Source organism: Lepeophtheirus salmonis, chromosome 6, assembly GCF_016086655.4.
Source record: "Lepeophtheirus salmonis chromosome 6, UVic_Lsal_1.4, whole genome shotgun sequence".
NCBI lineage: Eukaryota > Metazoa > Arthropoda > Copepoda > Siphonostomatoida > Caligidae > Lepeophtheirus > Lepeophtheirus salmonis.
Window position 1 is genome coordinate 35,838,236 of NC_052136.2, and position 22,552 is coordinate 35,860,787.

At 30.5% G+C, this 22,552-nt stretch overlaps 1 protein-coding gene across 4 annotated transcripts in view; it reads left to right on the forward strand.

The window, feature by feature from the left end:
- ema (C-type lectin domain containing ema) overlaps positions 1-22,552 on the forward strand; it is a 234,140-nt gene that overhangs the window by 41,230 nt on the left and 170,358 nt on the right. For 3 of the 4 annotated variants that reach the window (XM_040713885.2, XM_071889271.1, XM_040713886.2), the window contains exons 3-5: positions 12,471-12,599; positions 12,701-12,834; positions 17,799-17,947. In XM_040713885.2, coding sequence (XP_040569819.1) covers positions 12,471-12,599; positions 12,701-12,834; positions 17,799-17,947 — 412 coding nt within the window. The remainder of the gene's footprint in view (positions 1-12,470; positions 12,600-12,700; positions 12,835-17,798; positions 17,948-22,552) is intronic. The other variant, XM_071889272.1, reaches the window with a different exon arrangement.

Below are 22,552 nucleotides of genomic sequence, written 5' to 3' on the forward strand. Positions count from 1 at the left end.
TATTTGAGTTATTGTTTTAATTATTCATATGAATATTATGCACGTATAGTAATCATACGTTCAAATAAACTAATAAATGATCCCATCATTTCATTTTATATTTTTTGCTCATCTCATTTAATGCTGTTGTTGTTGTTGTTAATCTCTCCTTCCTTTCACTTCCTTCATCATCATTCAAAATGGATTTTATATATGTCACATATGTATGTAATGCTAATTTCCTTCTTTTTTAAAATGCATTCAATTGTTTTTTATTGGACATCACTCACTCACTTCCTGATTTTTGATTTTCAAATTTTCTTATTTAATATATAAATCTTTACCCAAACATTTGTACAAGGCTATACAACAAGTGGCGGAACAAAGAATTTGGGATCAATATTTACTACTTTTTTTTCTACGCTAGGGTGTCGTGTGTATATTTAAGTATATCTATAAAATTAACTGCAACCTCCATGAATGTACTTTTTAACTGAATGAAGAAAGTGAATTCTGTCTCACTTAAAGCTCGGCCTGTAGATGGACTCTGTCTGTTGTCATGTGGGCTTTCAAATTGTAAACATACGTACAATGACCTCATATGAAGGTTAAGGTCTCTTATGCTTTTTTTAAAAAATTTTGTGTAACTAAAAATGAAAAGAAGACTATGGTAAATAGTCCCAGGATTTAGTTTTCAAAAACTACATATTAAGGAAATTGGGTTTTTTTAGGACCTATAGTACTGTGCAATTTGATCCAACATCTAGGTATAAGGATGACACAAGTCAGCAAAAAAATTGATTGAATTCTACTTTCAATTTGAATAGTACTTGTCGTGTTGATCACGAGTATGTAATTAGTTTGTTTTTTTTGTATAAAAAGGTTAAAAAAACACCTTATTTTATGGATTTTGTTTTTTTAAAGGAATAATGCCTCGGGGTTTGAATGGTTTTTATATGTTTATTGTTTTAGAAATTTAATCATGATTATTAGTCATATTTCTACGTATGACTAATACAAAAATACGAAGTAGCTATTTATTTGTTGTTGGAAGATTAGTCATGCCTTGTTCTAATTAACATGAAAAGGTGTATGACCATGTAGGAGAATACAAATAATAAAAATCGCTTGTAAAATAAGATATAGTATTTTTTATTACTATTAAAAACAAAAGAAAATTAATTTCTAATATTTGATTCACAAAAGTTCGCAACTTAATATTTATGTCAAGTTTTACTCTGGTTATTGAGAGTATTTCCTATTATCAAAAGATCTTGTAGGCACTATGTGTGTCGTTTAGTTCTTTCCCAACGATTATCTACCATAACAACTACCTAGGCAATTTTTTTGTATTATTAATAAGACATCTCTCAAGCTACGTTTTACTTTTTAGTCACAAACAGTCTTTCTCTTTGACGGATTCTTCAAAACAGCTTCATCAATCATCTTTCTAATGCACGAATTTATGTCGAAAAAAAGAAATACATTAGTTGTATCAAAAAACCATCTGGTATCTAGTTTTTCTATAAGCCATAAGGTTGTACTAAAAAACCAATTTGAAAGTGAGTAATTAATGTGGCCCGTCAACACCCAAGCAAGTTATATTGATGTTTTTCAAAATTGAATCTAGATTCCATTTGTAGTGTTGTGTCAGTTCTAATTTATTTTGTCCAGTCTGGTCTTAGGACCAGTTGAGTCACGTCATCTAGCACCAAACTTTACCAGTTTTAGAACACAACTGGACTGCAGTCTTCAGTTCTAAATAAGGACCGATACAACATATAGTATTTTTTTTTCTTCTGCGAATAATTATCGCCAATTTCTTTCAACAATGGTTATTCTCATTAATCATTTGAATGCACCATAAATTGTACAGTCTGTGGAGTTGAGGAGATTAGACCCGATCACCCGATATTTGTTTTTTTTTGCTTTTTCATTTAAAAAAGTTTTATCAAATTTGCAATTTATCGGTTCTATGGGCTATTTAAAAAGTACGGACTCAGGTGGGAGAGGGGGGAGGGGACGGTAAAAATGCCAAAAACTTGCGTACATAATTTGTAAATTGCCCCTAGGTTAATGTTGGTTTTTGATATGAATATCCTAGACCAGTCAAATAATTTTATGATTTTGGTTAATTTGGTCCATGTTCATGTTCAAAAAAACATTGTTTATATTGTTATATATATCTTTTTTAGGCAATGACATTTCGCGCCATTGGTTAAATATCAGTTGACAGTTTAAGACACTGCTCTTCATAAAAATATTGGTCCAGATCGATGTAAAAAGAATCACTTTAGACTGATATGAAAAGGAAATTAGATTTCGAACCGAGTCCCAGCAATTATCGGTACATGGTTAAAAATACTTTCAAAAAATACAAAGTCCTTTCTAAAACAATATATTTATAAAAAAACAAAAAAAACCGCATGATCATGATAATATTTTGCTTTTGTATCAAATTAAGTATATGTATATAAATATATGTTTGGTAGACTACTACTATTTTTGGTGGTAGGGTAGTAATTATATTCAGATTGGAGCATCTGCCAAAAAATAAATAGCTTTTATGTATATGGAAAAATATATAGAATAGATAAATAACTCTTTGATTATCTACTACTGGCACTAAAAATAAAAGAACCCCACATGGAAATCATATATTTACATTGTACAAAAATGTACATATTGTCACGGTAACAATATTTTTGTAACGATTCCCATAACAAAATTGTGATAAGTTTTTAGCTAAATATATATATATATAAAGATTCACTTGTACTTACATTTCTGTTCTCTGGATTTGGTTGTGGATGGATAAAGATTAGCTCCAGGCTGTTGATAGGATTTTTCTGAAGGGGATTCAGAACTTTTAAATTTGTTCTCATTTTTAGGATAACTTAAAAAAAAAAAAAAATTACTAAATTTCATTAACTTTTTTACCCTCTGCGTCGTAATGACCCTGGCTAGCTCATAAATTTGTTGATGATTACTTATAGAAGACAATTTTTATTTTTGTTTCTGAATGTTAAGAACAATTTTGATTTGGTCAGAAATTTGGGGGTCCTTTCCGACATTTTTTGTATGATAAAAAGCCTCTACATGTACCGGTTGCAATATCAATGGTGTATAATAACGTTTCAAATACGTCGTTACCCCGACTATACTAAAATCCCGGGGTGTTTCAGGGTTTTATACTTTCCAAAAATTCCTAGTAAATATTTATTTTTCCAGGAAACTCCGTATTTAATTATTTTAGTAATGCCCGAGTTGACTTTTAGCTCTCAATTATACAACACTCCCAATTCAACCAAAACTTACTAGTTAGTTTTTTTTATTTTAGTAGTTGGATCGGGTTACGGATTTAAAAAAAGTGGTGCGTGTGGCCTCTAACAAAATATTATTTTTCGAATGATAAAAATGATGGGTACTTAAGACTTTCTTAAATATAATAAGAAATATCTAAATGTCACAGTATTTATAATTTACTCTGAGGATCCCGATATTTCCCGTAATTCTGCTCAAAGACAATTCCCCGGTAAAGGCGAACCCCTAGTAGGTAAATTTATATTTACATTATTATTACTTTGTGCTGATGTTATGAAAGCCGTTGTTCATGAAGGAAGGATAATAATTTATCTGCCAAAAAAATACACTTACATCATAAGGAAGAGACAATTAATTTTTTTGTAGGGCGAGAATATGATAAATGAGATAACCTTACACAATTTATTTACTTACATAATATGTTGGTAAATTGTATGTACTACACATCCCATATGCAGATATGAACATGTATAAGTGTTGAGATTCGTTCTGAAATTCCGAAATCCTTTTTTAAAAAGCAAAACCAATAATTTATACTACTAATACACTCCTGTATTGAAGTCATAATCACATTTATACAGTAACTTATTAATGTATGCTAAGGATTCAAGAGAAAGAGCAGACCGACAGAAAACAACAACATCAACAGCTATTTCATCGACAGATAGTTTTTTTTTCATGGTTGAATGACTTCAAATGGTTAGTTAATGCTACAATATTTGGTTTTTTTTAATTATGATCTCCTATATTTCAGAATTTACTTAAAAACTAAAAATTTAAGTATAAATTCAAAGTTATAAAAAAACCCAGTATTTAATCTTTAAACATTACTAAAGTATTCGATGATGGAAGTCGAGTCGAGTTTGAGTAAGGGAATGATACTTATATTTCATTTTGAGTTACTTTTCAAGAAATAACAAAAAATATATAAAGATATATTTATGTACATTTCATTTAATACCACTGGCTCAGTTTTGGTTACACACAAAGGAAATGCTTTTAAAAAGTAGATGCATCTGTTGTGATAAGTATTTAATTATCTACACTTTAATACTATATTAATCGAGGTTACCATGAAGGGTAATGAGCATATCAACTACATCGGAGTTAATCCTGTTTCTCTTCTTAGGAACTATTTCCCTAGGAGTGGAAAATACTCTCTCCCTAGAAACTTAAGTTGAAGGTATTGATAAATAACAAAAGGCTAACTAAAAAATAATAAACTATTTTACTTCATATGACTATAGAATATTAATCCTGCAGATTATATTGAGATGATTTTAAGATAAGTAATGGTAGGAGAAGGTTAATTCACTTAAAACAAAATTCACGGTTGGATGAGAGAAGAAACGAGTTAAAAACGCGAATAATATGAAAAAAAAACAGACTGTCTTTAGATCTAATTATGTACAGATAAATATGGGTAAAATATCCCTGGCAGGTTACGAGCTGTGTAAGATGATAGATGAAAATAGAATAACAATGGCACTTCTCACGGAGCCACCTAACAAAAATGGCCGTTTAGTCCATAGGTATCCCTGTTATGACGATTTTTTACATCAATGTTCCACAGGATTGAGTGTAAGGCGGGTACTATGGGTTTGAAATGTTTAAAGGCGGTTAGTTTAGTTGATTATTGTAATGGAGATATGGTGACAATAACATTGAAGCTGAAGAAACAGTGGATTGTTGTGGTATCATATTACGCGGATAAATTGATAGAATGCGCCGTTCCATTGCTTGAAAAATTGATACAAAAGTGTAAAGAAGAGCGCACACCCATTTTGATAGGTATGGATACTAATGCATATAGGACATTAAAGGGTGCTGAAACTACAAATAGGAGATGTGTGCCGCACTTGAATTGAACATATGCATATGTGACAATAGCATGGATAAAATGTCATTGGGATTATACAGGAAATGAATATGCAGATGCGCTTGCCAAGAATGGCGGAACTATTCCAGAAGAATCGGAAGTGGAAGTTCTCAAAAGTGCAGTTTTGTCCGAGATAAATGAGTACATAAGGAAAACATGGAAACGGAATGGATAGAATACTCAACTCGACGACAAGCAAAATTCTTTATGGAGGGGCCTACTTCAGATTGGGAACTTTTTAAAAACAGGAGAGCATCTATAAACAATATAGTTGGTTTCATTACAGGCATATTCCCTTAAGGAAGCATCTAAATGTAATGGGAGTGGTGGAAGATGCATCATGCAGATTGTGTGGAGATACAACTGAGACTCCAATTCATTTATGGGTAGAATGTGATGCCCTGGAGAGTATAAGGAGGGAAATATGGAAGACACGGCCTAATAAAAAAAGAAATTTTACACTACATTGAAGCCATTAAGAAGACTGGTTATTTTAATGACGTTTTTTAAATCGGTGTTATTATTTTTATAGACAGTTTTAGAGCCTTGTTTTGGTCTTATAAACTTTTGTTCTAAAAGATGTGATTTTGGTATATGGAAATATATCTTAGTCTTAGGGGTATATGTTACACGGATTGACGCATTTAATTGGAGGTTATGTGGCTTTAGGGGGGAGGTGCCTATCCCGTCTACGTACCTTTAAGGCGTGTAGTAGTAAAAAAAAACATAAAAATATTCTATGGCTCTTGACCTGCACAGTTAAAACTTATAAACAGTTACTAACTGAAACTGTCACAGGCTTTAGGACTAGTTATAACCAAGGTTAATAGAAATACAAGGTTCGACCATCATATAATCGGGCTTGCTAGAATTTTCAATTTGATATGCCATAGCGACTGCTGGGCTAGACAGACCGATTTTAACAAAAAAACATGCAACCAATCATATTCTATGACGTCACTATTAAAAAGCGTGATGAAAGTCAAACATAAGAAGTCGTACACGCGTTATGATATAACTTGTATAATTGTTATATCTAGTAGGCTATGGTGCCATTCCTATCCTTTGTTATGAATAATTGCATATAAAATATTTGTAAATCAATCTGGCGACATCAGTATCCTTTATTTTGAATAGTTATTTATAAATTTATAGTTCGGAAGAATAATTAGATACTCCCTGATATCGAAAATAACTAACTAAATACTTGATTGCTGAAGACTCATATTTATATTTCTAGTTTCCGTGGTTCGAGTAATACTCGAATCCCATTCTAAATATTACATACTTTTTTTTTGCTTCATACGACAATAAATAATTAATCAGTTAGTAAAATATCAAGGCAGCTATGTTAAAGCAATGTAGTAGTGTAGACAATTTATAAAATTCATAGAAATTTCGTACTTCCAATATATATATAACTCTGGCATGCTCCCCTTAGCAACACCATTGATATCAATATCCTTCTAACAATTTTCCACAGTTTTCTTAGAATCCCCCAAGACATAAGAAAGCTTATTCACAAGACTGATCATTTCTTCCGTCCTAATAAATCTCTTATCTCTAAAATTAACTTTTCTGAACTAGTAGAACAATCCCTAATGTTTTTGCAAATAATCCCTGTATTTCTTCTTTGGAAATCTCTACATTCTTGTTTCAATAAATCGAACGCTTCTTTCAGCACAGTTTGAACAATATTATGGCAAAATGACAAATATAATACTTTTTAATTAAAGTGAAATGAAATCAATAGCCCAATACGCACATTTGATGGCGGTCATCTACAACTTCCATTTATTTATTTCTTTTGGAAAGCCTAACATTTTCATGGACGATAAACCTGAATAATTTTTATCCTTAGCTGATCATCTTTTGAACTACACATGATTCTTATAAAAAAAATACATACCTACTTTGGAATTATGGACTAAATATACTAAGTATTTAAATTAAGTGTTGTATCTATTAAATATAATGACTTTTCAAATCAGAGTTGGCATACAAATATCCTGGAATTTTAAAGAGAAAAAGGAGAGAACTTAATTTTTTCTTTTTATCGATTCCCATGATAATTTTCATGGATAAAAAACAACACTTCAGCATGAAATTTATTTTTATTGGGGTTAAATAATAATACTATAAGAAGTGTAAAGTTTTTATAGCGTATATTTTCTATGAATTTTATTAATATAAGGCTGTGTAATTTGATATTTAAGTCATCATCATATTAAATAATTTATAAAAAATTGAATTCGGTCACTCAATTTAAATGAGTAAATCTGAAGTGGATATTCTTTCTTCGTTTCTTTTGTGATGAGTCATTGAGAGTAGGCCATGACTCATGGTTTACTCTCATTTTGAATTTGATTTATTTTTCTTGTCTCTTTCTATTCCGACTTCTCGCATCGAAAATCAAGAGTGACTGAAGAAAAATGGCTGACTAATTTATTATAAGTGTTCAAATATAATTCTAAATAGCAGGGCTCCCAATTAATTATTCGAAAAATATCAATAATATAATTTAAAGAACAATATCTTGTGGAAAAAGTTAATTTAAAAAAAATAAATTATCACAAAAAATGTTTCGAGGATCTTTTAATGTTGCTTCTACACATATGGCAGCTGATAATTTTAAGCCAATCAGAAACAGGAAGGGTAAATATGCTCCCCCTCTGCTGAGTGTCCACTCTTTCACGTGAGTCCTCAAGTAAATGCTATGCTTTTTTTTTGTCTAAGTGTAAAAAACTTATCATATTCAAAACAAATGTTCTTAAAGTTTATGAGTGTTTTTTTTATTCAAAAAAAAAAATAATTTAATAATTCAATTCCTACTTTCGGCTTCAGAACAAATTAAAAGCCAAGATATTAATCCTCTCAAAACAAATCCCTTCAGGAAAAGTTGTTTTTAGATATTTCAATTGCATTTACCAACTCAGGATAGCAGGATTCCACATCAAATATAAACCCATATTTGGTATAAACTTGCAATTTTGCAGTTTGACGTAGGTTTCTTTTTATGTCAATGCCTGATTTTTTTATCACTCAAAATTGGCTCAGAGTTAGAAAAAGTGTAAAAGTACTCTGCAAATATTCAAACTGAAGAATTATGAATATTGCCCTTCGAGGAAAAATATATGGCAATTATTTATTATTTTAAAATCAACAACAAAACTTTATAATTCTAATGATTCCTGGAACAAAAAAACACAACCACAATACATATTGGTTATCAAGCTGTTAAATATAATTTATAATTAGACATGGAGTCGAAAAAAATTGGTTCTTGTGGATTTATGACACTTATTTGAATAGAATAGACTTTTCTTTTATTTGAACGGTTGAACTCATGCTCAAGTACGCAAGTATTCAATGATATGTGAATACATTTGAAGATGAAAGTGATATAAATCTCTCATTATATCACCATTATACTCTTCCTTCCTTACCATGAGGAAGTGCATCACTCTCCTCATAATAGTTTAAAAGAACTCTTAAGATAATTCAATTTATGCATTATTTATAAGGAGAAGAAAATACGTTATATAACTAACACCAAAAGAAGAGATATATATATAATGACCAACAAGTGAGGGTAAAAAAGCTCTATGTTTTTAATAGTTTCTGCAGCGTACATTTATCATTGCCTTTGTTTGGATTTCTTCTTAAAAGTATACAATAGTGTTGTTAGAATACCAATATTTTCATATTACTACGATGAAGATGAACAGTTCTTGGTCCTGTCATAGAAAAGGTGCTGCACTCAGGAAAAATATATGTTTCCTGCAGGGTGCAAGGGGCATCATACCTATTGTTGACTTGTTTCAATTAGTCCACTCAAGTAGTTTGTTTACACAAAGACCTCTTTCGTGTTTTTTGATAAAATAAAATATCGGTCGGGTATAAAATTTTTCGTTTTGAATGGATTAACCACGAAGTTAAAAGTTAAGTCCTTCCATGTCGACTGTTAAAAAGTAGGCTGCTGAATTTAAATGTGGTCGCACATCTCTCGAAGATAACCCACGTGAAGGAAGACCAACAACGGAAAACACACTTGAAACTATCGAAGAAATGCATGATATCAAGTTGTATAATAGACAAGTGAGATGGCTGAGGCAGTGGGGATATTGAAGGAAAGGATACAAAACATTTTGAACGAATAATTAGGGATGTAAAACCTTTGGGCAAGATGGGCACCTCCTTTTCTGAATCCCGATCGAAAGAATATATGTAAGCGATTTTTCCTGCTGTCTTTGAACTGATTCAACAAGGGTCCAACTGATTTTGTGTGGTGATTTGTCACCATGGATGATACATGTTTTTTTTCTTTCTCTGAATCAAGTGTGTGGAAGTCAAGGGAGATTATATGCAAAATTATATTCATTATTTAACTGAAAGTCGCAGTCTTTCATTGCCAAGCCAATAACTTTTCACCTTAGATTAACTATATTTCCATCTCAAAAATTACTGTAAATTGAACCTACGCACACCAAGTTTTTAGACTGAGCTACGTCGCTCTATTTTATAATTATTTTTTTCCCTATTACTCGGATGGAATTGTATTGATTAGGTATATTTTGACATTAACGTTCTACAATTAGTCACTTACAAAAATTGAAGTCAGTATACACATTCTTCACATATAAATATTTTTTCTTCTTTAGGAGCGAGCGAGTATCAAATATATGTAAATAGATATCAGTTGATATTGTACCGGCTTAAATACTTAAGTAACTCAGTACCCCTATAGTACTAGTAGACCGAACAACACTAGTTAATAAAATGTTGTATGCAAGTCGTTATTTTTATAAGCAAAATTATACAATTTTCAACGAAAAAGGAGATGAATCATTTTTGATTAATGATTTTCTTACATTTCTTCAAGTCTGAACTAAGATCATGACTATGAGTAAGGAATTACTAGTCAATATCTCCTTTTGAAATATATGTTTTAAACTAAAATTCATAATATCTTGTAATTAGGATATTATATTAAACAATTATGTTTTGTTTGAAAGAACAAAATCCCGATAAAATCCTGTTTTAATAGATTTCTCATATGTCTAATATCATCAATTAATCTGTTATATTTGAAAATTTTGATAGCTAAGGGCTTTTAAAATGTCAATTAAGTCTTATTAATTTATAGAATAGATTTCCGAAGATTACTATGGGTTCCCTTTAAGTTCCAATTTCATTAATGAAATGCTCACATCATGTCATCCCTTTCTAATACAGCAAGGAAGAAAAAAATATAATCACCAACGTAGCAAACATTCATGTAGGGAGTCCTGTTCTTGCGTGAATAATTTCATTTTTGTAAAAGCCACAGTAACCATGCTCATAATTTCTTTATTTCAAACTGTTCGAAAGCCATCAAATTATGACAAAATTTAAAAAAAAATCCATATATGTAGACCAAGGGTAGGCAACCCGTGGCACGCGTGCCATTGCTGGCGCGCAGAGGTATATACACTGGCACACGCAAATTCAAACATATTTCTGTAGTTTGTGTGGGTTTTTTACCATTATTATTGGTATGTGGGACACTCATTGATTAGAAATGTTGTAGTTTACACACCTGATGTAGACTAATGCTAGTAAATATTGAATTTACAGAGTTAAGAAGAAGAAGCAGATTAACAAAAACAAGATATCATACAAGTATTAATATTTATTTGATTTTAGCTGTATAAGAAATAAAGCAAATATTCATAATCAATCACCTTTAACTGGTCTTAGAGGAATCTCTCTAAAGAATCAATCATAATTATTGCAGAATTTGACTTGTTATATGCCACTGAAGAGAAATAAGGTACAGGAAGAAATCCTTATATCTAATTCACTTGATTTATTCTTTACGGAATGACAATTTCTTGTTACATGATAAACCCTTGTATTTGTACAGTGAACATTTTGCACATATTTTATACTGGCGATAGTATCCGGCATTGCTTTGGAGTAATTAGGAGTCGGCTAATAGAACATTTTTTCTTTTAAAATATAGAAGATCACGGTACAATAAATCCTCAGGGTACTCAATACATTAATACTTATATCCAAGATTGTGCCCGGATCAGGTTCTGTGGTCCCAGTCTCGATTCTTTCATTTCAACGGTCTCGGTTCAGCTTTATCTACCTCTGTTTCGTTGTTCGGTCTTTTTTATACAGGCTCAGTTTGTAACAGGCCCTTAAACAAGGGCCGTCGCTTGAAAATTCTGGCCCAGGAAAATAAATTTCATACAAACAGGGCAGTATTCCTATAAATGGGGCATCTGCTAAAGATGAAATAGCGTAGGTGGCCTTGCCATAGTAAAGTCTGGGAACCCCTGGGCGAGGAAAACTTATAGTTATCATATTATAAGGGCTGACAAGCTTAGGAGCGGGCCTGGATCCATAATCTACACCACCCTTTCCCTCTTTTATTTACAACATGTGGAGCCTAAAACAACTTTTTCAGATCCATAAGAAGCCCTTAGCTTTTTGGAAATCAGATACAGCTGTATCACCTTGGCGAAGTAAAAAAAATCATCATTGGAAGGCGCTGTAATTGAACAATGAGAAAAACTCAGAAAATTGACTTATTTTTTAAAAATAATTTATTTTTGATTGTATTTTCTGTATATATTATATATAGGAACAAAATTACAAGGACTGAGAACAATAACCAATATATTACTTTCTTGGTTCGACTTTTTCGGTTCCAGTGGTTCAAAAATTAGATCCGCTAGACCGATAAGGGGACAATCTTGCTTATACCCATTGATATGAAGTGTCCTAAAATTTATTATTTCGGTCTTTGATGACATGATTCAACTTTATTTCATTTTTTTAAAATCAATTCTAGTACTGATTCACCGAAGGACTGAGGGCATTAAGGACTGGTCCAAGATTAGACTGGACTAAATAAATAAAGACTGACACAACCCTATTGATGAGTACTTAAGTCTTAAGAGCGCTCACTAATAAAAACGAACAAAATTCATTTTGAAATACCATCGCTTGTTTTTAATTCAAATCTCAACATATACTCAATATCCTTATGAATTATAATATACGTAAAATACCAATAACAAAAACAAACAGAAACTGTGCTCTTGTTATAGATGCACACGCCTGCAATATTTCATTAATAAAACTACATTATAATCATTCATTATGAATAACTATATAATGCCACTCGTTTTCATATATTCAGACATTCATACAGACAGAAAAACCAACATTGCTTTATTCATAAATAATATTTTCAACTCCATAATACCTAATTAGCTTTATTTCCATATTACAGGCATCTTCATCTCATTCTACAGAAAAATGAAACTGTTTGCGAAAGCAATCGGAGCCTCTTGGTAGAAACCCTTCGCTCTATTGCGGAGATATTGATTTGGGGAGATCAAAATGATAGCTCTGTCTTTGAGTAAGTATTTATATACATACATACTATGTATGTATGACCAATATATGTATTGTATGATTGCACTAAATTTGATGTGTTCAACAATCTTTTTTTTCTTGCAGCTTCTTTCTTGAGCGAAACATGCTTTCATTCTTTCTCAAAATCATGAATCAAAAATGTGGAAGCTATGTGTGTGTTCAGCTCTTACAAACCCTCAATATCCTTTTCGAAAATATCAAGAATGAAACATCCATATGTAAGTCTTTACATTATTCATTAAAGTGGTCCATTTCAACTTTTTGGGGAAAGGATTTTAGAGATACATTGTTTATCTATAATTTTGATTCAGACCACTGTGTTTTCTTTTTCTTCTTTACAATGGGCTCAAATCTTAAAAGAGGGTAAAAATATGTTCGAAAATATAAGTGAAAATTCTCGTAAACTAGATTTGATAAGGAAAACTAATTCGTGATCAGAGCGCCAAACACTATTAGGACTAGAAGTGGAACATTAAATGGTAATCATGTGTATTTTTTGGCTGGTCCCTTTTGTTGGAATTGGTAATCTAAAGAATGCATTTTATTTTACTCAGCTGTTGTTATTCAAAATCTGATTGAACATTCGGTTATGGTCATAAAAGACAGACAGTAGCCTTGAAGGATTTGTTTTGGATTTATAACTGTAAGTCCTTGTGTTGCACTCCGAATATAATTGATGATCGACATCGGAGTAATTCTTGCCAATGTTTTTGATTATTTCCTTCTTCCCTTCCCCTCTTGTTATAGCTGCTCTCCGACAAAACATTTTTGAAATTGTCAGAGGTACAATATTGATTTTTTTTAAACTTGCCCAAAATACACACAATTTTCGTCACTAATAACAAACATGTCAACTCTGTGGAGCAAATTTACAACTTGTCTTACGCTCTTCATAAATTTATACTAACTATGAATGTTTGTTGATAATTATTTTAAGGAGCAAACTCTGGATCAATTTTGGTTTACTAGCATTTTTATTTTAACACGAATATTACTCGTCATTCAAGGTATGACTTTATAATACATTGTTTGATGTGGAAGGAAGGAATATCACCTCCAATAAATATTTCAAACACCCTATGCCATTATTTATTGAGTATATTATCGGATATACTTTATCGATATCTTACATAACATTAAAATAAACAAAGGAATAAGTTAAAAATAATCAAGGCTTTTTTTTTTTTGTCGTTGATCGATATTTCTTTATATATAAATATATGTATTATTTTATATCCTTGGACGCCCATTTCAATAAAACGATAAAGTATTTACATTTCATATATTGAGGAAAAGGTTTTATAGGAGAGAATGAATCAGGTGTTACTTTATATTGAATACGAATAAGTTATTATTGATCAATAGAAGAAATTTATCATCAACTATTAGTTTAAGCATTTACTTTGTACAAGGTACATAACTTTATACTTAATGTTATAACTATATTTTATACATAGAAACAATTTGTCGGATTACAAATCAGCTGTATCTATTCCTTGTACTAAATTCATCAATATAGAAGTGAGGAAGAGCTCTATCAAAAGAAAATTGCATTTAATAATCAAATATTGTTTACCATTCTTGAATGTTGAATCTTCCTACCTATAACCAAATACTACTACTCTGTACATGAAATGGGCACTCTTACTTACCTTTTTTTTTTTACGTACTACGGACATTTTTAGTTTTTTTTAGTATAAGTGGAATAGTTTTCGAATGAAATAAGGAAAAAGGCATTAATATAATCGTTTAATAAATGTTTGATTACTTCCTTGAGAAATTCCTTACATAACTATTTTAATACAATTTTCTTTTTCCTTACAAACTATCCTACAAATAAAAAAAATTAAAAAAAACCTTTGGTTGTTCAAAAAGAGTAAAAAGAATGTGCTTTTCCATCTATAAAGTATTATTCCTAGAGATGTGGATATTGGCTATATTGAGGTGAGCATAAATCTCCTTATAATGTCGATGACAAAATAATCAAGGTAATTTTGTATTGTGATTGTCTTTTAAAAAGAAAGAGACAATCCTGTTCGGGCGCCGTTGCTAATCACTAGGGAGAGGAATATTGTATTATCATTCTCACAATACGGAGGAATAATTAACAAAAAAACCAAAAAACCCCAACAAAAAACATATTCATATTTTCATCTTACCAGCATTTACTTTATTTAAATTAACGTTCACCTCAATTTAGTGAATATTCATGTTACGGGCAATCTATAAAATTTCTAATAGAGCGGTCATTTTACGATCATTTACATTGTCAGGTAAAATGATTGCAAGGAATTTCATCAGTAAGGATTTGATTATGACACAATTTTATTGCAAGTAATTTGATAATCGTTTGCACTTCAATTGAAATTTATATTTTATTCGGACAATCAAAATATTGTATGATAAGATATTGTCTCGAGAGACACCATTTTATTTTTCAAAATATACCTCGACCTATAGGTTCTGCAGGTAGACCGCTGGTCCCTATCGAGGATCAAACCCTGAGTATAGAAGGACCCCTTTTATTATACCATAATGCACCCCAACCCAGTGGCTATGCAAGGGGATCGTTTGTTTTCTAGGTAGTCATAATCATGTTTGTACCCAGTCACCCCTTTCCGTTCGATCGTCCATTTTGTAGAAACTTTCCGTTCATTTTTGTTTTATTATTTTATTCATTGAATATTTACCTATTATAAAAAGTCCAACCTACAAGATAATCATTAATAAACTAAAAAATGAATGGTTAGACATTCCATGGAAAGAAATGAATGTACAAAGTATGTACTTTAGCCACCATTAAAGATAATAATTATAATTTTACCCACAATCCAGAAAAAAATAAGTAGTAATCTTCGGAAAAAAATAGTCAAAAAAGACCCCTCGTAGACACCGTTCATTTATTTCCGTTCCCTGTTCATTTGTTCAAAAAATGAACAGAAAGCCTGAGTTCGTTTTTCCGTTCATTTTCCAAGCTTGGTCATTACCTACCGCCACTGCTTCCTAGAACATTAAGGACCCTCTCTAATATTTTTTTATATACTTCAGCCCACGGGTTGTGCAAGTGAAATGCTGGTCCAAAACCTGGGTCAAGACCACCGCCGTCACTTCACTGAGCATCAACATTAAGGGCTTTAAATATTTTTGGTATTAATTTTTGAGGGCTCTGTAAAGGTATGGCATACTTTGGTGGTGGTTAATGATCTTCATGGGACTCTTCTGCAACCGGAGAGGACAGGTGTTTTTAATACTAAAATGTATGCCAAACTGGTGAGCAATTTCAATGATCTGACAAAATTATGAAGCATGAATCATCTTATAAAAATTTACATTAAAATCTTTGATTCCTATTTAATAACATTCGAACTACACGGTTGTATATTTCATATAAATTTGATTAGTTTTTTCGAAATAGACAAAAACAAAGAACTTATTTAATATCAAATTTAATGATCTCAAAAAATCATCTTTTTTGAACATGGAATTTATTTTTTGCCAAGACACTAATTTTTTTGGCAGTGGGCGGAGATATTGCAATTATACCACTTGAAGCCTTGTCCATTTATATCCTGCAGAATTGATGTAGTTTGTTGCAATGCAACTTCATTCTCTTTGGGAACTTTGTCAACACGGAGAAATGACTCCTTGCAAACTGGTTTATTATATACAGCTTTGCTAAAACACACAATTTTTTGTTCCTAATCTATAATATCTGTTCTCTCCTACATGGATCACAACACCCTAGACGTTGCAGGAATCTGTCCTGGAAGTGTTTTGGACCCAAATTTTGGGCCAGCAGTTCAAATAGATAACCCGTGGGTCGAGGTATATTATAAAATATTAGAGGGGATCCTTAATGCTCTAGAAAGCGGTGACGGGGGTAATGTTCCACTTGCATAGCCCGTAGGCCCAGGTCTATAAGAGTATATTAAAATGGGTCCTTGATAAACGGGCTACCGACGGAGGTAGTTTTTGATCCCTGTTAGGGACCCGCTTTGTAGCTGCAGAACCTGGTGGCTGAGGCATATATTGCAAAATAAAATGGTGTTTCTGGAGACAATATCTTATCATACAATAGTTTGATTGTCCGAATACAATATAAATTTCAATTGAAGTGCACACGATCATCAAATTACTTGCAATGAAATTGTATCATAATCAAATTCTTAATGATCAAATTGCTTGAAATGAATTGCATAATAATCAAATTACCCACAATCATTTTACCGGACAATGTGAATGAACGTAAATTACCACTCTATTAAAAATTTTATAGATTCCCGAGTATTTTGCAAAATACCTGATTTTCCAAATTGCTCGTAATATGTATATATCAATTTATACAAAGTTGGGGGATTACAAAATCACATAAATAATATTTGCTTGATGACAAAGTTGAATCACTGTTCTAACTAAGAACGTATTCCTTATATTTAATATTCCAAATTTCTTCATCAAGTGGATTCTGATCCAAAAGTTGTACAACTTGACCTTTTAATAAGTATTTGTTGTTTGACATACTTTTTCTTATAAATTATTTTTTCGTAATGAATAATATATTAGAAATGTCAATAGGCAAAATTACCTATATATATATATATATAATCTGATGAGTTATAGGAATGTGAATTACATTCATTTTACCAAACATGAATGAATGTATAATAAAATAGGGTTTAATTTGATTTGGACGGGATCAACGAATAAAAGAGAATATACACTAAATGTTGCTAAATTTAACATTGTGTAGCAGCAAAATATTTGATTTGTTTGAAACATAAAATATGAATATAAATAACGAAATCACTTGCCTATAATAAATGAAGTAATTGTAATTGCTAATTTAAAAATTATCAGAGACAATTTATTGCATTTTCTAAGGCTTGTTTTTTCTATTAAGGCAGAGTAAATATTTTTTTGTTACGTCCGTTATACTTTTGTAAGTACATAGAACTTAGATAATACGTGGGCTGTCAACACAAAAATAAATTGGGATGGTTTATCTCAAAAAAATGAATTTGGATTACATTTTTGTGTATTCTTCAAATAACTAATACTGTAAGTTAACAAAATTTTATTATGAGTTTAATTGTGGGTACTTAATGTCGTACAATATTTGCGGTGTTTCTATATTGTGTTAAATACAAGGTTTTTAGTTTATATTTGTATTTTTTTTTTTCAGATTACCTTCTGAGCAATAATCACGTGAATAGTATCATTGTGCATAAATTCGACTTTTCGGATGAAGAAGTCATGGCTTACTATATCTCATTCCTCAAAACACTTTCATTCAGACTAAATAAACACACCATTCATTTCTTCTACAATGAAGTAAGTTCAAGAAATAAGTACTGATAAGACTTGTTCTTAAATTGTTTTGATTCACAAACTATGGGTGGGACAGAGTACAGAATGTGTTTTTTTTTTGTAAACAAAAATATGAAGAAATATTAAGTCAATGTTTAGAGGTTGAAGTTTCTACATTTCATAGTTTTGAGGGAAAGTTCAAAAATAGGATTTGTGCTTACTCGAGAACCCTTGATCTAGTTCATTTCCATATTTTTGCCAGAAAATAGTCTAACTTTATAAAATAAAAAAATAATGCGCTCTATATGGAGTACACCACTTCTTTATTTGTCATTTTGTATAAGAAATAATGATTTTAGGAGATAACCATACGATAACTTTTGAGAGATTGTTTATTCATTTTTTAAAACCTCCTCCTTTCTCAATTATATGTTTTGGCTCTGTTTCAAGGTAAATATGGTATTTATTTATTTTTTCTATCAGTAAGGTTTTATTTAAAGAATATTTACATTCATATATAAAAATTATCAAATATTCTAGTTTGAAATTAAAATCCTTAAAAACTACCTCATTATTCAGAACAAGAGTTAAGAAAAATGGTCATCAAAAAGCATAAATAATTAAAAACTAAATTTAGAATGGAAACTTCTGCATCCCTTAAAAAATTGATTATGTCGTTAAAAAAAGTCATTTGCAAATGGGTATAGAGGTCAACGCGCTGTTGGAAGACTGACACTTTTAAAACATAATTTTTTCATTAAAATACACCAGAAGATCGAATTAACAGGTCACTCTCGAAATTGGTGTATCTAGTACACACCCTAAAATAAAAATTTGTAAGAAGTTTACCTTATTTGTGACTTTTGACCTTTTTATGGCCTTAAATCTTTACTTTATTAGTTTAAAATATTATATCACAATTGATTAAGCATAAAAAGGCTGTTATGATCACAACATTCGCGAGGTTTTTTTTATTAATTGATTAAGAAAATACGTCTTCATGGGTGAAATTAGAAAATCTCTTACACCCGAAAAATTAGGGCTAAAGTTGAATTTTCTCTTCTTGAAAGAGTTTTATGTAAATATGATTGAGGATAACAAATTGCTTTATTATTGAAAGAACCAGACAGTCAAATAAAGCGGGTCTACAATCATTATATATTCGTCCACAGCCTTTGCAAGGACTTGAAAATATGCTATTTTTTCCTACAAATTATGAAATTTAGAAGCTTTCACTATCCAAGCCTTACATATTAATAAATATGGCTCAATTTTACCATATCAAATATTTTTAGAATATGACCCTTCAAAATTTATAAAAAGTAAAATAAAAAGTTAAGAACAGTCTAATATACAATCATAACTCTAAAATCAAATTAAAATTGAGTGGGGAAAAAAAAAGTTGGAGAAACTAGTTCAAATATTTATTGTTTCTCAAAATAAAATAATAATATTATAGATAAATATTTAGAGAGAAATAGTAAAATCAAGACCCTTATTTTTCTAAAAGAAAATATCTATTTATAGGTTTATTTTATTAATTTAAGTTTTTTTCAAAAAAATATTTATTTTATGAGTTATTCTCAGATCAAATAAATTAGATTTTTTTGCTTTTTAAATTAAATAAGGATAGTTATAAATATATACTATCATTTGTTTTTTCAAGGATGACTACTTTATACTTACTAGGAAGGGATAATTTTTTTATTTGGGTTTTGTTCTTTAACCTCAATAAATATCTCGACATAATTCACTCAAGTTAGAATATATGTTCCTTGCCTGTTAATACGTTAGAATTTTTCAAGTTGAAATGAATTTAATCAATAAAAGCTCTTATACATGGAGATGTGAAAACTGTCTAAATCCTCGTGATTGAAATTAAAAATATAATTTATGTTAAAAACTTTGATTGACAACATATCAAAGTGATAAATATAACAATAAAAGCGATAGTCCTCCTTTCTCGCTAATGCGTTTGAATGTTCAAAATAGGGAGAAATAATTAATAAAAAGACTAATATCTTGCAGGTACTAACATTTACTTCTTTTTAAATGTATGGTCATGAAGAGACTATTAGGGAAAGAGGTGTCATGTATATCAGTCAATAAGGTTTTTTCTTATCTCTGACTCTTTTAAAATTCAGTATATGTGCTATTTTCATCTCTTCATCGTGTTCTATTGACTAAAATTCGTCTAATGTAATTTAATACAAGTCAACGTTTCGGACAGGCTTATGTATTTTTCTATAGAATAAACCAGAAATATAAACTATTAATTAAAACCATAGTTCATAGTATCTGAATTATAATTATGCTCTAAAAAATTGTAAAAGTTATTTGAAAACAAAGATACATCACTCTAATCATCTACAAAGGGTATTTATATTCTAAATTTTTTGATCAAAGGTTACGTGAACCCTGAACATAATTCATATACATATATATTTTTTGTTTACTTTTTATATCCACCATCTTGTCTCTTCTTTCCTTTTTAGTTTCTTTAGTTACCAGCATATACTTTTTTTTTAAATTTATTCTCAGCAGGAATTCGACCTTTTCCACATCTTTAGTTATTACTTATTAGTAGGGATACGACTTTTGTTCTTTGGTTATAGGTAGAAATGTGAAGAAGGTCGAAATCCTGGTGGCTGTAAAAACCACATCAAAGGGAGTGCTCTAAAACATTTGCTAACATTGAGAGACGACATACTACTGACAGGGACCACTATAAACTATAATGTGTCTTGCTTGCTAATATGCTTGAAATTTTAAAACAGGATGACATATGTAATTAATTAAAATGTTAATATCTCGTAAATTACCGACGTATATGTACTTTCTTTTTTTTAAATTACGCATGTTGGGAGATCGATCTTCTTCACAACTTTTTTTATCGGTTGAGATGGAAAATTTGTTGAGCACAATTAAAAATCAGGCAATTATTAAACGGTTATTCTGACAGCTCAAAAATTTATATTTTCTGGAATATGATCAATTAATTAATCCAATCAAGGATTTTTTTTTCTTCAATGGGCTCATTTTTGGTTATAATCGTTGGATATGACGACTCTGCCTGTCATGGTCGTAGCTATACAGTACCAAGGACCTTCAACTGTCAATATTTTAATATCTAAAAGATTGAACCGGTTGCTGTTCTAAACTATGTAAGAAAATGTATTTAGTTATTTAAAGAAGAGAAGCGTTTTTTGTAGTTCTTGGATGTTGTACACTTGGTAGGGTATTTTCTTTGTTTCTTCTCCCTACCTTTTTGGTATCAATACTATGAAATTTGACTCGTATGATGAGAATACTTAATTTGAAAATATGGATTGAAAAAATGATTTTTGCCCCTTTCATCTTTTTAATGTCTATTTATTTAATTGATTCTTGCATTTTACACACTAAAATCTTATTATGTGGTATTTTCTATGGTATTCTTTTTCTTCGTTTTATGTTATATATTGCTTCTATGTTGCTAAATAGTCAATACAATATGTAGGTAGTGTTTACTTTTTCCTACCTTAATGGTATTCTGTCTTTTATTTGTCTCTTAAATTGGGCTCAAATAACAAACAAAGGCGACCAACTTAACCAAGCTTTTTTTCCTTTCTTTTTGTGATTTTATATTCATTGCACAACTGCTTTCAAATAAATTAATTTCCTCTTATTGTTGACGATAGGCATACACTTGCCTATAGAAAACAGTCTTCGTTTATACTACTTAAAAAATTAATTAATCAAGAAAATAAGGCCATTTGAATTCAATGAAATCAATAGCTTCTTAGACCTATTCCAAGGGTAATAGAAACATAAGGTTATACCATAACGCGTGTACAACTGATGTTGGACTTCCACCACGCTATTAATATTGACGTCATAGTAAATGAGTGGTTACGTGTTGTGTCAAAATCTGTTTTTCTTACCCAGCAGTCGGTACGATACATTAAATTGAAAATTATTGCAATAGTGACTTCATAGATTGTGGGTGGTTGCGTGTTCTATCAAAATCTGCCTATCTTGTCCAGCAGTTGATACTATACATCAGATTGGAAATTTTAGCAAGCCCGATTACATGATGGTCTAACCTTGTATTTCCATAAACCTTGACCTATTCAACCTTGTTTGACCCTATAAAACATTGGTATTTTAACTATTTCAAGACTTTTGCCACTCCTTTTCGTCACTTTTTTGGAGAGAGTGAAGAAAATAAGCACGTAATTAACATTTTGTTAGAATTATATTGAAAAAGAACCATTCGGTTTATGAATGGCACCCTATTAATGTCTGAATGCAGCCATCATGTAAGCACATATTATGTCCTATATCCGTACTAAAGTAATGAAATATTTACATAGCAATTAAAATAATAATTATATTGTTTACCGATTGTCCGACCATGGGCCTAGGTTTTGATTTAGATGAAAATTCCTTTTTTTTTTGTTACTTCAAAATCAGATTTTTTATATATTAACTTTTTTTAATGTTTTGCTTGTTTTACAAATATGTATTATAAATCTGTTTTTATGGTTTTTTCATTGTTTTATTTCCGTATTTTAATAGTTTTTTATTCATACTTAATAGCCTTTTGCTCTTTTCGAACATTTTGGTATTTTAAAACTTAAGTGTCAT